General features: G+C 40.5%; 1 protein-coding gene across 1 annotated transcript; it reads left to right on the top strand.

Moving 5' to 3' along the window:
- Positions 1-1,016: 1,016 nt before the first annotated feature.
- sdhaf3 (succinate dehydrogenase complex assembly factor 3) lies at positions 1,017-11,736 on the top strand. Its single transcript, XM_075450086.1, has 2 exons — positions 1,017-1,377; positions 11,034-11,736. The coding sequence occupies exons 1-2, from the start codon at positions 1,081-1,083 to the stop codon at positions 11,226-11,228; spliced, it is 492 nt and encodes a 163-aa protein (XP_075306201.1). The 5' UTR covers positions 1,017-1,080; the 3' UTR covers positions 11,229-11,736.
- Positions 11,737-12,137: the final 401 nt, after the last annotated feature.

Genomic DNA, 12,137 nt, shown 5'->3' with positions numbered 1-12,137 from the left:
TTAAAAAACTAGTTGTATGATCTCAGAGAGGCCTACAAGTGCTGAATAACAAATGGAAGTTCAAAACAATATTAGGTAATAATATATGTTAAGCTATATACTCACTAAGACTGAAACAACTATGTGCAATAATTCCATCCATGCCCAATAATATATCAACCAGATATATTTCCAAATGTGCAATGGTGTAAATTAAACCGCTGTATATATACATATGTTCTATAGTGTTATTTTTTTTTATTTTTTTTAATCTCTTGCTGCTGCTGTAATGTGAACATTTCTCTAATGTGGGATGAATAAAGGAATTCTTATTCTTATATATTTACAATCATATAAGATTTTATGGTCAAAGGAGAACAGGAAAACAAGGATACTTAAGCTTAAATGAAAAGTACAGAAGAGTTGAAAAACATTGGTCAAACAGAATAATTGAAAATAGAAGAAGAGTCAGTTGAGAGGAGCAGTGCACTTACATTAGATGTGATGTTTTTATTTTCTACATCGATAACATTGGAAAAAAAACTGGGTGAACAAAACTGGACCCGAATGACCGATGTGAAAACTGTCTGATGTGTACTCCTGTTTTTAACGTAATCATTCATTTATGAAGATACTGTACAATGACAGATATATGGACCAAATATAAAGGCTGCATTTTCAGCTCTTGATATATACATATTGATTTGTTCCCTGATTTGGGGGTGATTAAGATAAAGAAACCATAAACAGAATATATTGATCTAATTTGACAGCCTGTGATCAATGATACAGTCATGACGTATTTGTCCACAAAACCTCAGCTCCACTGATGAGAAGGAAAATAATAACTGAATAAAAACAACAGATCAGTCTTAAAATCAACTCTCAACATTGATAAATTATGTTTTCATTGTGTTTTTAAAATGAGGGTACACATTGCAGCCCTGTTCTCCAGATACAGTCCAGGGTTCTTTGCTGCATGGGCTTGCTACTCCAAGCCAGCAGGTGGCGGTAGCAGGCAACGCATTTTTCTGAGAAACAGAAAAAGAAAAACTATTTCCGCCATAAACAAGGACACACGTTGAATAACCATCCTTGTGCATGTTGGTTGGTGTCTACACCTCCAAACACCGTTATGTGAGGCTGCTCTGGGGTCTGCACTGCAGTAACTGGAAGTTTTTTTTTGCGTCTGGACACGGTTCACCGGCGGTGTTTCATGTGATGGCGGCCCCTGCACACGTGTCCAGAGTCCGCTCACTGTACAAGAGGATTCTGGTCCTGCACCGGTTCCTGCCGATAGACCTTAGAGCTCTTGGCGACCAGTACGTGAAAGACGAGTTCAGAAGAAATAAAAGTGCATCACCGGAGGAGGCCAAGAGCTTCATTATAGAGTGGGAGGTAGATACACCTTCAATACTGTTGCTAACAACAATTGCAGACTCTGCTCAGAGTCAGATAAACTGTATTTGTAGCCATAGAAGAAGAAATGAACCTGCTCAGTCTATTAACCTTACTTTATTTTTACAGAATGGTAATCTAAGTGCAGCTGAAATGCTGCCTCGTTGATTTATTTTGGTCTAATTCTGTTCATAGGGTCACTGGTAGGTTAAAAATGAGGCTTTAAACGGGAACGGTGTTACACCAAATTCTGCGACCACAGGGGGGCGACAGCGTACATTCCTCTGTATGTACGTCTCAAGGACCAGCGAGAAGAAGAGTATTTACGTAAACTGCGTAGCACTAATAGAAATTGTAAACTTCACGGAATATTATTTCAGTCGCATTGACGGAGAAAATCTAATGTATCTGTTTGTATTTGACGCTGAACACCGTTAGACGGACCATCACATCGCTGTTGTTTAAATATGTAAACCCAAAATAGCCGTTTAATAAATCAGTAAATGATTAATAAATGTTTCCAAGTGCTTTGTTGGGAGGGAGATGGGGTTCAAAACGGCTTCTAATATTTCTGCCACCTCTTCATTACAGTCAGCTCTTATTTAAAATAATATATGACCCCCAGAGGTCACAGAATATGATACCCATCATAATCTGTGACCTTACTGTAATTCTCCCTAAATAATATCCCAGCTCAATAGGCTACAACTATTTTTCGGAGTTCTGCCACCTCCTCACTACAATCTGGAGGCATTTAGCATAACATGTGACCCTCAAATAACCAGTATCACAGAGGTCAATGCGACTGAAATAATATTCCGTGAAGTTTACAATTTCTATTAGTGCTACGCAGTTTACGTAAATACTCTTCTTCTCGCTGGTGCTTAGGATCTACATACAGAGGAATGTACGCTGTCGCCCCCTGTGGTTGCAGAATGTGATGGCTCGCAGAATTTGGTGTAACAACGGTCATGGTAGTTTGGTTTGATGTTCTCTGTGAACAAGAAAACTTCTGTCAAGATGTCCAGTTGTGAGAGTTTTGGAAATATTGGAACCTTGACACAAAGCTCTGTGGCGAGTGAATAGTTGGACAAAAGCTGTAGTTCAGTTTTGATGAGGGGAACTTTCATCTCAGTTTCTTTTCCCTTCAGTAAGTGGATTTAACAAGGTTTGAGGATTTGAAAAAAAAATCGTAGTTAGAAGAAAAATGCCATAATTGGGAAAATGGTTTAATCTTTCATGAAGACCAAAAACTATCTCTCAATGAAGCCAAGACATTCATTGCAGCACCTGATCAGCCGCATCATCAAACCACATCTTTTGTCATTTCTCTAAAATGAAAGCCATCACTTCCAGCAACCTGTTTTAAAAGTGTAGAAGTGCTGAAGCTTCTGATGCAGCGGACAGGAAGAGCCCTCCTGCATGGCTTCAGGACCAGGAGGCGCTCAGGTGGAGTGGCAGAACGGAAATGAACTATGTACAGAAATAAAACGGATGCTCGCTTCATTAGAACTGGATGATGGCAGCAAAGCCGTTTTATGATAGTCATCGTGCATATTCTGAATCTGAGTTTGTGTCATTCAAGAATTACAGGAACGGCTGACTGGAGATGTCAAACTTAATCTAACAAGACCGTGCCCTTCAAATTAGTGTCTGAAAGACAAAACTACTGCTCTGCAGAAAAAGTGTTCCTAATACATCATTAACTACTGTGGATTGTACGGAAACTCTGTTTCCTCTGTATGTGTAGGGTTTCTCCAAGAATACAGATGGTCACAATCTGTGATATTTTCAGTGTAAAGTCTCTGTAATTTTTTCCATACACTCAGCGGAGGACATCTTTATGCCAATGAAGGAGTCTCACCAATCTGTTTTCAGCACAGTGTGCTTTGTCCTGCCATCAGTCATGTTGTCCTTGAGTTTGGTCACGCTCGTGTTATATCAGCCTTTCACCACATGATGGCAGCGCAGCCAAAGGAAACAGCGTTACATTTTCATTCACCTTGAATGAATGAGAACGGAGCTGTATTATTTGCATGCTGTAGTGATTGCTTTAAGGTGAGAAACTGAGGTGTATCTGTATGTTTCATTGATAAGGGATTCTTTGCTATTTAAGTTTATAGAAGGTCAATTTCTCACATTTGTACCTGTACAAATTCTTTTATTTGATGTTATGAAAATAAATATCCTTCACAGTTTGAACTGACACCAACCAGAGAGGACTTACTCTAGCCTATATCGTGTGCTGATGGGGATCAGTGTATTTGCAACTTGCCCTCTAGTTCCCAAAATAGTCTTAAAGGAGAAGTTCGGTTTTTTTTTAGAACTGGACCTTATTTCTGGCATAAAATACGTTCATCTACTCACCGAAAACAGTTTGGTAAAAGTCGGCGTCCTTCGGAAGATATTTAGATCACTCAGATCGGCGTATATCCATATAAATATAAATATATCCATTTGCTCTTTTATTGTCACCGTTACTTTCATTTTATTTTATTTTAGTATGACGAGGATAAGCCTGTCCTCATTTGCTGTCGCCTGTGCACTTTAATGTTTACTGTCATGTGTTACTCGTTGGTAAATGTCTTGTCCTGTCTTCACCGTGGGATAGTTAGGAACGCAATTTCGATCTCTCTGTATGTCTTGTATATATGAAGAAATTGACAATAAACCTGACTTTGACTTTGATAACAGGAGAGAACAGGGCAGAGACAATACAGTAAGGCGTTATCTGTCTTTACTTCACCAATACCTTCTGACTTTCACCAAACTGTTATCGGTGAGCAGATGAACGTAGTTTATGCCAGAAATAAGGTCCAGGTTTAAAAAAAAAAACTAACTTCCCCTTTAACCATGAGAGTATTCTAGGTGTTTCTTTTATGTTGCTGTTGGTGAAGGCCATTTTTTTTCAGCATAATTATGCACTGCTGGGAGATGCTAAATCACTCATCTGTAGGTAATTGGTCTGATGAAGTAGACAGTTACTGCAGCTGGAATCCTGAGAGGTTTCCATCGTTGGACAGGTGACAGTCACTTTAATTATGCCACACTGTATTGGCATTGTTTTGAAACCCAGAGTCCATTTTAACTGAATCTTAGCAGGGGATGATGCTTTAAAAAAACCAAAATGTTTTATCATATTTACTCACAGTATTTGAAAGGAATCAAAAACATTGGATGACGTCCAGATCTAGATTGGGCTGGAGTTGCACAGTGAAATAATAAGTGGTGTGAAAGCCTCCCCAATCCCCATAAACACACACACACACACAAAAGAAATTCAATCAACACCATACTGAGCCAAACGTCAAATAATTTTAATTTTGCTTTGGAAGGGAAACTTTAAAAAAAAAGAAAACCTTGTTGTTCGTGACACTGATCAACAGCTTACTTTTTACACTCTTGTGCATACATGTACTCGGTTGAAAAGCGAGTCGGCATCATAACAGTATCTAGATTTGAAACATGATGAAACGGATTGTGTGTGATTGTGATTGACTGGCATTTGGATTACTCTGTTATCAAAGTTCAAGAAGAAACTATATTTCAGACTATAGACTATATTTGATTCTTCAGCACTAAACAAAGACAACAAATTGTTAAAACAAAGAGGAGAGACTGATCAGACTATGCAAGGCATTTTCCACAGAGCACACATTTTACTTTCCCCAATTTGAATCTAGTCCTGCAAAGCAACTTGTTCATTTAAAGCAACAATGTTGAGGTAGTTTAAGGATATATCTGAGATTCCCTTATTCTTAAAGTCTTGGAAAGCTTTCCAAGCAGGCTATTATTGAAATAAAAAAAACAACAGAACATTATTACATACCTGAGCAGAGGTTGCGCTAGACTTTTTCGTTGTCCATCATTTTGACTGACGGGGTTGTAAAAAGCCCGTCATAATCTATTTTTACCCGTCGCTTTAATTTAAAAAAATGATATAAACTATAAGTACTGAAGTTTAAATGGTGTTGTGATAATAATGACATATTAAATAGCATTTCATTTTCATTAATTTTTAATTAATATTCAGTCGGAACAAGCTGAACAGAGAATCCACACTGCGCCATCACACATCAAGCAGATGTACAGCAGACAGAAACACTGACTGTGGCCCCAGTAGCTGCATATGAACAATGAAATGAAACCATTGCACTTAAAATATGAACAGTTCACCTGCTGTGGCCTGAACGCACACCTCACACCTTCCAACTGGTCCGCTTGTGCATAATCAAATGTCTCAAGTGGGATTGCTGCAGAGGCTATTGTCATGAGGTTTTGGACTTTTGCCTCGGAAGAGGATGCAGATGGACATAGAAACCATCTTCTCATCTGAGGACAATGAGCTGCTCTGTGGGCGGCGAGTGGCAGATAACGCTTCAAGGTGCACTTTGGGTTAAAACTCCAGCAGCAGCGTTCTGGATGAGCTGCAGATGTTTAATGCTCTTTTTGGGAAGTCCAGTTAAAAGAGCATTACACTGATGGAGTCTGCTGGAGATGAATGCATGGATGAGTTTCTCCTGGTCTTTTTGGGAGAGGAAACCTTTAATTCTGTTGATGTTTCTGAGATGGTAAAAAGCTGCCTTGGTGACAGCTTTGATGTGGCTGCTGAAAGTCAGATCTGAGTCTATCAACACTCCGAGGTTACCAACTTGGTCAGTGATTGTAAGGGCCTGAGTCTCAAGATATGTACCAACGCTGACCCTCTTCTCTTTGCTCCCAAACAGAATGATCTCAGTTTTGTCTTCATTTAATTGTAGAAAATTCTCTCTCATCCAGGTGTTTACTTCCTCCAGACACTGACACAGTACGTCTGCTGGGCTGCAGTCGTCCGGTGACAGAGACACATAAAGTTGTGTATCGTCTGCATAACTGTAATAATTGATGTTAAAGTTCTGCAATATCTGACCCAAAGGGAGCATATACAAGTTAAACAGAAGAGGTCCAAGAATTGACCCCTGGGGGACTCCACAAGTCATTGCCACTCGCTCAGATTCATAGCTGCCAATTGTAACAAAATAACTCCGGCCTTCTAAGTAGGACCTGAACCAGTTAAGGACTGCTCCAGAAAGTCCAGCCCAGTTTTCCATCCTGTGCAACAGGATTCTGTGATCTACAGTATCAAACGCAGTGCTGAGGTCAAACAGAACCAGGACTGAAACATTACCAGAATCAGTATTCAACCTGATGTCGTTTAACACTTTGACCAGAGCTGTTTCAGTGCTGTGATGACGTCTGAAGCCTGAATGAAAGTTATCAAGACTTCCACTTTCATTCAGAAAGTCGTTGAGCTGGTTAAATACAACTTTCTCAATAATCTTAGATATAAAAGAGAGATTAGAGACAGGTCTGTAGCTGTTCATCATAGAGGCGTCTAGAGTTCTCTTCTTTAGGAGTGGCTTAATGGCAGCTGTCTTTAGTGACTTGGGAAAAATGCCTGATGCCAGTGAGCTGTTAACTATTCGTAGGAGATCACTTTCTACTGAGGTAAAAACAGTTTTTAAAAAGTCGGATGGTATTATGTCCAGAGAACAAGTTGTTGATTTCAGCTGCCGAACTGTTTCCTCTAGGATTTTTAAATTAACAATATTTAATTGTGACATAACGTCAGAGTTATTTCTAGGTTTTAGACACAGATTAGTTTTCTTGTTTGTCTTTGTGGCGTGAATGTTTTGTCTAATTGTTTAGATTTTTTTGGCTAAAAAAGTTGGCAAATTCGTTGCATTCCTCTGTGGAGAGGAGGTCTGGGTTTGACTGTTTAGGAGGATTTGTGAGTTTTTCAACCATAGAAAACAGAGTTCGAGAGCTGTTGACATTCTTATTAATCATTTCAGATAAATGCAGCTGTCTGGCCTTGCACAGCTCATTGTTAGAACTACGCAGGCTTTGTTTGTACAGCTCATAGTAAATCTGAAGCTTTGTTTTCTTCCACTTAGGTTCAGCTTTCCTGCATTCTCTTTTCACATTTTTGACTGTAGTGGTGTTTTCTGTTTGCTCAATGAGGAAACCTGAAACTAAATACTGATTGAGTGATAGGTGAGTGAGTGCAGCTGAGGGTCTTTTAAGTTAAATCCTCCATCTTCTGCTATGAAAGGAGTACAGCGGTGCTTGAACACCACAAACTCTCACTCGGAGGTGAATTTCTGCTCCTCAGCTTCCTCACTAAAGAACAGCAGACTGAGAACAGATGAAGAGTGAGACTCAAAATGAGATTACAAGGCTTGAGTGTTCCGTGTGAAATCCATTTATTTCAGAGGTTCCCATGGGAGTGCTCAAAAATTAGCTTCAGTGGGCCAAACAATCTCTCCTGAAATAGACAAACAAACAAAAGAATGAAGTGGGGGAGGAATTTGGGTTGCGGTGCTCAGTAAATGGATTTTTTTTTCAATGATTAAATCCAGAAAAGTACCTTCAGGTGGTCCAAACAATATGAGAATCCTCTACAGCATACTGCAGAAGTACATTATTTAATCCATAATTAAAATGAAAAGAAAATGTTAGAATCAATTTTAGGAGGAATTAGAAAATCTCAAACCGTTACAATGAAGTGGAGATATGACATAAAAAAAAAAAAGACAGCTTGGTTGTTATTAGGGATGGGTATCCAAAAGATTTCAACAATAGAATAGAAAAATACTTTATTCATCCCCCAATGGGGGAAATTCAAATTAGTCAAGTAGCTCAAAAAAAGTATAAATATTTACCATGATTGTACATTAGCAACAACAATAATAATACCAATTCTAATAAAAATACTTCTACTACTACTACTAATAATAATAATAAAAAATGACTAAATAAATAAATAAATTTGAGAAGAACTCAGCAGTCCCTGTTAAAAAGCCTTATGGCTGTGGGGAACAAAGGACCTCCTGAAGCTCTCAGTCCTGCAGCCTCTCACTGCAGCTGCTCCTCTGTCCTGCAGGATGCTGTGGAGAGGATGTTTATTATTCTCCATCACAGAATCTAATTTCCTCCTCATCCGTTGCTCCACCACAGCACTGAGAGGGTCCAGCCTTCTGCCTACAACAGAACCAGCCTTTTTCACCAGTTTGTCCAGGCGCCTACAGTTTGTCTGTAGTGCAACTCCCCCAGCAGACAGCAGCATAGAACAGTGCACTCTCAATGAAAGTGTGATAAAACATGAACATCATATCACTGCAGACATTGAAGGACCTGAGCCGTCTCAGGAAGAAGAGACGGCTCTGGCCCCTCCTGTACACTGCGTCTTTGTTGGCAGACCACTCCAGTTTATTATCCAGCACCACCCCCAGGTATCTGCAGGTCTGAACAGTCTCTATCTCCCCTCCATCAATGCAGACTGACTGGTATGGGGTTTTAGATCTCCTGAAGTCCACCACCAGCTCTTTGGTCTTGGTGGTGTTCAGGAGCAAACAGTTCTTTTTGGTCCAGTCAGTAAAGGCCTCCACAAGGTCCCTGTACTCCTTCTCCTGTCCACCGCCTCACACATGCCACAACAGCCGTATCATCAGAATACTTCTGTATGTGGCAGGACTCTGAGTTGTACCTGAAGTCTGTGTACAGGGTGAAAAGAAAAGGAGCCTAAACAGTACCCTGTGGAGCCCCAGTACTGCATTCCAGTGTTCCAGAAACACATTTCCCCATCCTGACATACTGTGGTCTGACAGACAAATAGTCTATAATCCATGATGTCAGGGAGGGGGCCACACCCATACCGAGCAGCTTGTCTTTCAGTATGGGAGGCCGTATGGTGTTGAAGGCACTGGAGAAGTCAAAGAACATGACTCTCACATATGAACCAGGCACACCCAGATAAGCATATGCCCGATGCAACATGTACAGAATCGCGTCTTCCACTCCTGTGTTTCTGGTAGGCAAACTGGAGGGGGTCAAGAGCCTCAGCAACCTGCAATCTCATGCGACGAACAAGAAGTCTCTCCAAGGTCTTCATGATATGAGATGTCAGAGCCACCGGTCTGTAGTCATTCAGCTCCACCGGTTGCCCTAATTTGGGCACCGGTATGAGACAAGAAGTTTTCCACAGCACCGGGACTTTTTTCGGGACAATACCACTATTCTTATAAATACTGCTTTTATATCCTGTCTTTTAAGTTACATTTTAAGAGAGAAAACAACAAAACATGGACCTGCGAATAGCTCGTCTTTCACTCTATATTCTTTACATAATATAATGAATTACTCATTCACAAGATTTTTTTCTGTGTGATATGATCATTTTGTTCAAGAAAAAAATTATTACATTTTTTACCATTGTGATTAACTACATGTAGTCAGAAAGTGAAAGTAAATCAAATCAAATTTTATTTATATGGCACTTTTCATGCCTAAAAAGCAACACAAAGTGCCACCCCCATGAATACCCAGAGAGACACAGAGACATACAGTCACACGCACAAAGCTCAGACCCACTGCACCTATTAGACAGGGACATGGCCGGGCACCAAGACCTAAAGCCCCATACACACACGTCGCTGCTATTTAGGCAAGGAAAAAGCCATCCTTAGGGGGCCGACCACACCGAGGGGGCTCCCGGCCCACGACTACAGGGAGCGCCGCCACAGAGACAGCGCCGACCCACGAAGACAAGAGGCCCCACACCAAGGTGCAGAGCCCTCCAGCCACCCGGGCCAGAGCAGTCCACAGGACCGCACCCCCGTCAGTGGACCAGAAGCAGCTCCCAGTGTGGTCGGCCCCCACGAGGAAACACTGGAGCTAAACACTGAAAGACTAAAGCAGTAAAATAAGATAAAAAGGTTTCAAATGAACAAAATAGATACAAATGCTTTTCAGATTGTGAAATTAAAACATTTAGTTTAAACGTAAAATTAAAATATTATCGAGCAAAAATGAAATATGATAAAAAGTTTGATTAAAAGGAATAAAGGAAATCAATAAAAGCCTGATCAAAAAGGTGAGTCTTGAGCATTAACCTAATATTTTCCGTCGTTGAGCAGTTTTTTAAAACGGTGACGGAAAGGCCATCTGTCTTTTTGACAGAGGACAGAAAAGGGGGGGAAAACACCACTGTAACACCATTCAAAGGATACCTGTTGGAACAGGGAAACACGAGTTAATGACCACAATAATATCACATATACATGAACAACCCTGAACATCCTCTCCATGAGACTGTTATCGGAAAACAGAGTCTCTTCAGTCAAAGGCTTCTTCAGTTTGGATGCAAAACGGACCGCTACAGGAAATCTTTCCTGCCCACAGCCATCAGCATCTATAATAACTCCTTGATTTAATTGAGTTACATCAACATTTAATTTCCCTCTGGGATAAATAAAGTATTTTTGAATTGAGTTTGAATTGAATTGAATATCATTTGAGAAATTAAACGGGGGAAAAAGAGAGTAAAGTGACAGCTGAGCGGTTTGGTCCACTTTAAACGTACCAGAGTTTGTTTCCACAGATAGTCTGCTTAGTTTGGGCAGGTGTGAAAGCTCACCCAAAGTCTGGTGTGGACCAAACTAGCCAACTCTGGTCTGCCTGAAAACATGGATCTCAGTTCCCCATGCAGTTCCCCACCCAGTCAAACTGAGCCCCCCCCAGTGCCCTTAAATGGTAGATTAAGTGGACGACTTGATTCTCAATGATGCTGCTAATCCTGTTCTTGTTAACAGTGACCTGTGTGTGTTTCCTTGCAGAACTATAAGGACACTGTGCAGACCCAGGTCCTGGAGTCAGCAGGGAGGCAGTTCAACTCGGTGAAGTTTGGAGCCAACCTCTCAGAGACCAAACTCAGAGACTTCCAGGATGACCAGATGGGGCAGCTCTATGAACTCATGCTGGAGTCCACCAAACCCAACAGACAGTTTGACATCCAAGAGGACGGCAAATGATGCAGCCGGCCGCCGGGATGTGTTCACACAATGGATACAATGAGATGACAAGACAAATTCAGATCACTGTATTACTTCTGAGTGCTTCACATGAAGAATGGTGCTGGAAGGCTAAGGAGATGCTTTTAGGGATATTTGATTATGTTTAAGTGCTCTGTGTAATTGTGCTGGTCCTGTGCTTTACTCTTTACTGTCACAATAAAAAGGTTCCTCATGCTCCTCCACAGGTGCATTAAGATAGAACTAATTGGTGTCTTTTGTCAACTTTTTTCTTGTTTCTGTATGTCGTGGGTAGATGCTCCCAGAGTTCACATCAGGAAAGCCTTCAGCCTCAGTTTGATCAGGAATGACTGGGCGTATTTATTAAAGCCAACTCATGCTTGTTGATGATCTTCCTGCCTACCACCGAGTTCAGACATAATAGTAATTTCTCGAAAAATATATATGTTGTGCTTGGTACGGTTGTGACAACTAAATTTACAGCTGCTCTGTAAATGAGTAAATTAATAAAATACTCAACCTCCTACTGAACTCTCATCATATCTGTTCTATAGTTTTCAGCCTAAATGCTGTTTTTTTTTTTTAAATCCACTTCCAAAAAGTGTTTTCCAAAGCAGAGCAATGCTAAAGGACCAAAGACGGTCCATAGCACAGATATTTCTGAGACTGCACCAACCTTGAGGCTGTGGTATATAGCCTGTCAACAAAGATACATTTATCAGATCCAAAATGGAAGTGTTGATTAAGATTAAAAAAATTATAATTCTGGTTGAAGAGAATGAGTAGGTCTGTGTACATCTTATTCCTCGGCCGGTGGTTCAAGAAATATGAACATATAAATAGCAAGAGTGAAATGATGCTGACATCATCCTCCTGCTGTAGCCAGGTTTCTGTAAGACAAAATAAATC

The sequence above is a fragment of the Odontesthes bonariensis genome, chromosome 18 (genome assembly GCF_027942865.1).
Source record: "Odontesthes bonariensis isolate fOdoBon6 chromosome 18, fOdoBon6.hap1, whole genome shotgun sequence".
In the NCBI taxonomy this organism is placed as follows: domain Eukaryota; kingdom Metazoa; phylum Chordata; class Actinopteri; order Atheriniformes; family Atherinopsidae; genus Odontesthes; species Odontesthes bonariensis.
The sequence above is the reverse complement of the archived record's forward strand: the minus strand, read 5'-3'. Positions and strand labels throughout refer to the sequence as shown.

Coding starts and splice junctions, on each gene's coding strand:
- sdhaf3 (XM_075450086.1), top strand. CDS start 1,081: ATGTTGGTTGGTGTCTACACCTCCAAACACCGTTATGTGAGGCTGCTC. Junction 1,378..11,033: donor GCTTCATTATAGAGTGGGAG/GTAGATACACCT, acceptor GTTTCCTTGCAG/AACTATAAGGACACTGTGCA.